Source organism: Atta colombica, unplaced genomic scaffold, assembly GCF_001594045.1.
Source record: "Atta colombica isolate Treedump-2 unplaced genomic scaffold, Acol1.0 scaffold134, whole genome shotgun sequence".
Lineage (NCBI taxonomy): Eukaryota > Metazoa > Arthropoda > Insecta > Hymenoptera > Formicidae > Atta > Atta colombica.
Window position 1 is genome coordinate 404,582 of NW_017259222.1, and position 4,058 is coordinate 408,639.

The 4,058-nt window shown below is 32.0% G+C and overlaps 1 protein-coding gene across 1 annotated transcript in view; it reads left to right on the forward strand.

Moving 5' to 3' along the window:
* Positions 1-4,058, forward strand: part of LOC108684424 (glycine receptor subunit alpha-3-like) — an 11,592-nt gene that overhangs the window by 5,359 nt on the left and 2,175 nt on the right. The window contains exon 6 of the mRNA XM_018188736.1: positions 3,857-4,034. Coding sequence (XP_018044225.1) covers positions 3,857-4,034 — 178 coding nt within the window. The remainder of the gene's footprint in view (positions 1-3,856; positions 4,035-4,058) is intronic.

A 4,058-nucleotide genomic window follows, 5' to 3' on the forward strand; every position in this document is an offset into this window, starting at 1 on the left:
ATATATTATATACATATTATTTTTCTTTCTCTCTTTTAAGTAAAAAGTATTAATATAAGGTGTAATAAAAAGAAATCTATTATTTTTGCATGAAATTGAAGGCTTTATTTAGTATAGTTAGAATGATCCAATTTAGGTCAAATCAAATATGCATCTGTTTTGTTCGATAACTTGTTATCATTTTGAAGATAATTCTATTATGCCTCTCTCATAGAAACCTCGTCCCTATTGGTAAAAAACTGGAACAGTCGACTTTCATAAGCTTCTCTTGAGGCGAATTTTTCACCAGCAAAATTATTCGCCATAGACAGGAACAGGTGGTAATCATTTGGAGTCAGGTCCGGTTATAAGGTGGATGCATAAGAACCTCCCAACCAAGCTCCCAGAGCTTCTGGCGAGTCACTATCGATGTGTGTGACCTTGCGTTGCCTGATGGAACACAATTCCTTTCCTATTGGCCAACGTTGGCCGCTTCTGGGCGATTGCTTCCTTTAGATGGTCCAATTGTTGACAGTACAGGTCCGAATTAAGAGTTTGGCCGTAGGGGAGCAGCTCAGTAGATGATTCCCTGCCAAACACAGCAAATCCTTCCTGGCCATCAATCCTGGCTTAGCCACCGTTTACGCCGGCTCACCGCGATTCGACCACGATCGTTTTCGCTTGACGTTGTCGTAAGTGACCCACTTTTTATCACCAATCACTATCCGCTTCAGAAATGGGTCGATTTTGTTGCGATTTAGTAGCGATTCGCAGATGGAAATTCGGTCCATGAGGTTTTTTTGCGTTAACTCGGCACTCATACATCGAGCTTCTTTTTGTATCCAGCCTTATTCAAGTGGTTCCAACGGTTTTTTGTGCAATGTTTAGCTCCTGGGCAATCGAAACAGTGTTTACATAATGGTCGGACTCGACGATTTCCATTATTTTATCGACATTTTCGACAATTGGCTTTCCAGAGCGTGATGCATCTTTGACATCAAAATTACCGGAACGGAATCGATGAAACTAAAATTGCGTGTGATTGGCTGTTACAGTATCAGGACCATAACACTATTCACATTTTCAGCCGCCTGGCATTTTCGCCTTTATCGAAGAAAAACTGTAAAATATGGCGTATTTTCTCTTTGCTGGTGTCCATTTTTGACGCGCACTCAAACAATACTGAGTCAAGCAATCAACAAAACTGTCTGAGAAGTTTTTTTAGTACGAAATCTTATCTTTCTAACGCCATCTAGCGTAACCCGATTGCACTTATACAACGCGAGATGCAGATTACTAAAGCCATCTATTGGAAAATAATGGATTTCTTTTTACTACACCTTATAACTGATCTTTAGAAAATCTATTTAATTCCATTACATATAAAATTCGTAAAAATATATATAAACATTTCGAATTCTACCGAGGTCATCATCACGATGGCAAAACGATCATAATTACAATAATTTATAAAAAAATATTAATCCTGAGTCAGTTAAAATTACAATATTAAATCATGTAGGTATGTCAACTTTCACGCAGATATATGTATATTATTGCTCATATCTTCATTAATTTTGTAGATCAAATTTATTGACTTGTAACTCTCTAATCATCTCTAGTGGAAATAATTACTCTTCTATTTTTGTTCTTCTATTATTGTTATCAGTTCCTTGATTATCATTATGTTACAGGAAATCGCAAATTCTATTACATAGATATATGTAATTGATTACTTTATTCTCGTTATTAATTAAAGAAATTAAAAATTTCATTGTACATATATTTGTGCCACACGATGATTGTCCGAAATTTTTATTACTCTTTTTTTTTTTAAGATTTGTTGGTGCGTCAAGTTGGTGATGGAAGTCACTTGTAATAATAAGTATATAAGAAACAGGACATCTTAACTGAGAGCACATCGAAAACCGAAAAGGGTAGGGGGTGACAGAAGTTTGAACTATGTGTTATGTGGGGGAGTAGCCCGTTAAAATAGGAAGGTAAAAATCTCTGGTAATCTTTCCGTGTCACTTTATAAAATTATTTTAAATTATTATATTTTAGCTTCTATCTCTATATATTGTTATATATAAATAGTTTATAAAGGAAGGTCCTTGAAAGAGCAGTTTAATATCAAACTGCTTTTCGTCCTGATGAAATAAACTACAATGTTCACGAAATATTGATTTTAGTAATCGATTTGGATAATCCGCGAAACGTAGCTTTTGTATAGAAAATTTACATTTTAAGTCTCAAAAGTTTTATTAATAAAAATACTTCCACATGGAGAGTATCGTTGCTGAAGTAAATACTTTCAGCAAACTTAGATCTTCCTTCGCTGAAAAAATTATCAAATTTCTGGCATTTCTGAGACACTGTAGGGAAAATACCATCCCAAAGTTCTTCTTTCAACTCAAAGACACTAGAAATTCGTAAATCAAAACAACATTTATAAAACTAGCCTTATCCTGACTAAAAAACGTATACACTTCACTAAATCACAAATAATCCAGATTTTCTAGATAAATCTTTAAGCTTCATCTATTCCTATTCTCCAAAGTACGGAATGATATTTATTGGCAAACCTCTTAGATTGTATTACGAACAAGCCTTGAATACCCACATACAATGTATACAACGGCATAGGGCACATAATTGATATGGCATAATTGATATATTGCTAGAGCTAAAAAAATTCAAATAAATGAAATTTTAGAAAAGTTCAATTCTTAGCATGAAAGAATATAATTCACTATAAATATGAGTGAGAACGATAGCATTAATTTTTTTATCTGTAAAGATGATAGTGGATGATAGAAAAATTATTTAATTTATACAGAGAGAAGCCTTCTTTCAGATATTTAAATTTTCATTCAAGTCATTCAATCGAATATGAGAATATAAAATAGTCGAACATATCCGTCATGTTGGTCTTTTTGATAGAATCCTCCTTTCATATCCATGTTTTTATCCCAAGAACATACAATCTCTGATCTTATCAAATAACGAATATCCATTACAATTCATTTTTGCAACTATCTATAATCATATCAGTGCTCTTTCACAAAAAAGTCATAAGAGGTAAACAAAAAACAGAATACAAGTAAGGATCCAATAACTTACACTACCTTTTTTAAAAAAATCAAAAAAATTTGAGATGCTGATCCCCTTAGAGGAATTCTAAAGCCGTTTGTATTACCGATTTATTAAGATTTAAACACATACGATTTTCATATATTGGATTATCCGGAAAGTTCGTGCCGACTAACCTATATAATTTAATAAATGTATACAAAAATTTAAATTTTCTGCATTTCAATTTTCCTTCAACATCGGCACTTTCCGGATCGGACAACCCAATACATATTATTGAAACATCATTACATACTACTACATCCATGTCACATACTCACATATACGTACAAACTTTTTAATTAATTTTTTATACCAGATGTCTAAGCCTAATTCTAAGAACACAACATTGTTCATGTAATTTCTAGTCTAAATGAACATTGTTTTATGCGTACAAAATATAAAACTCGTATATAAAGCAGGTATTTGTTGCGAGTCGACATCAGAAGTCGATAATAAAACTGTAACTTTCTAACTTTTTTCATTTTTGATTTATAAAGTCGATCATTTTGGACTACATTATTGTTTATTTTAACTGTAGAATATAATTTTTAAATCTGTATAAAATGATAGTTAAAAAAATTTTTATTTGAAAAATAATCGGTAAAACAGACGACTTTAAAATCTCCTTAACGTTTGCTCTAAAGTAATAAAAATGCTGTTGAATGTAATAAAAAATATAAATAAAAATTATTGAGTGTAATTGTCATTATTATTAAAATAAATGATTGCATAATGATTGCAGCCGGCAATTTCAGTTCGATAAATATCACATTTAAACTAGCCCGTGAAATGGGATTCTTTATGATGGATTATTATATACCATCTATATTAATTGTTGTAATTTCGTGGGTGCCTTTTTGGTTACATCAAGATGCGGGCGCACCACGAATAATGTTAGGTAAAATATTTGCATGTCTTGTTAAAAAATTAAATAATAATACAGA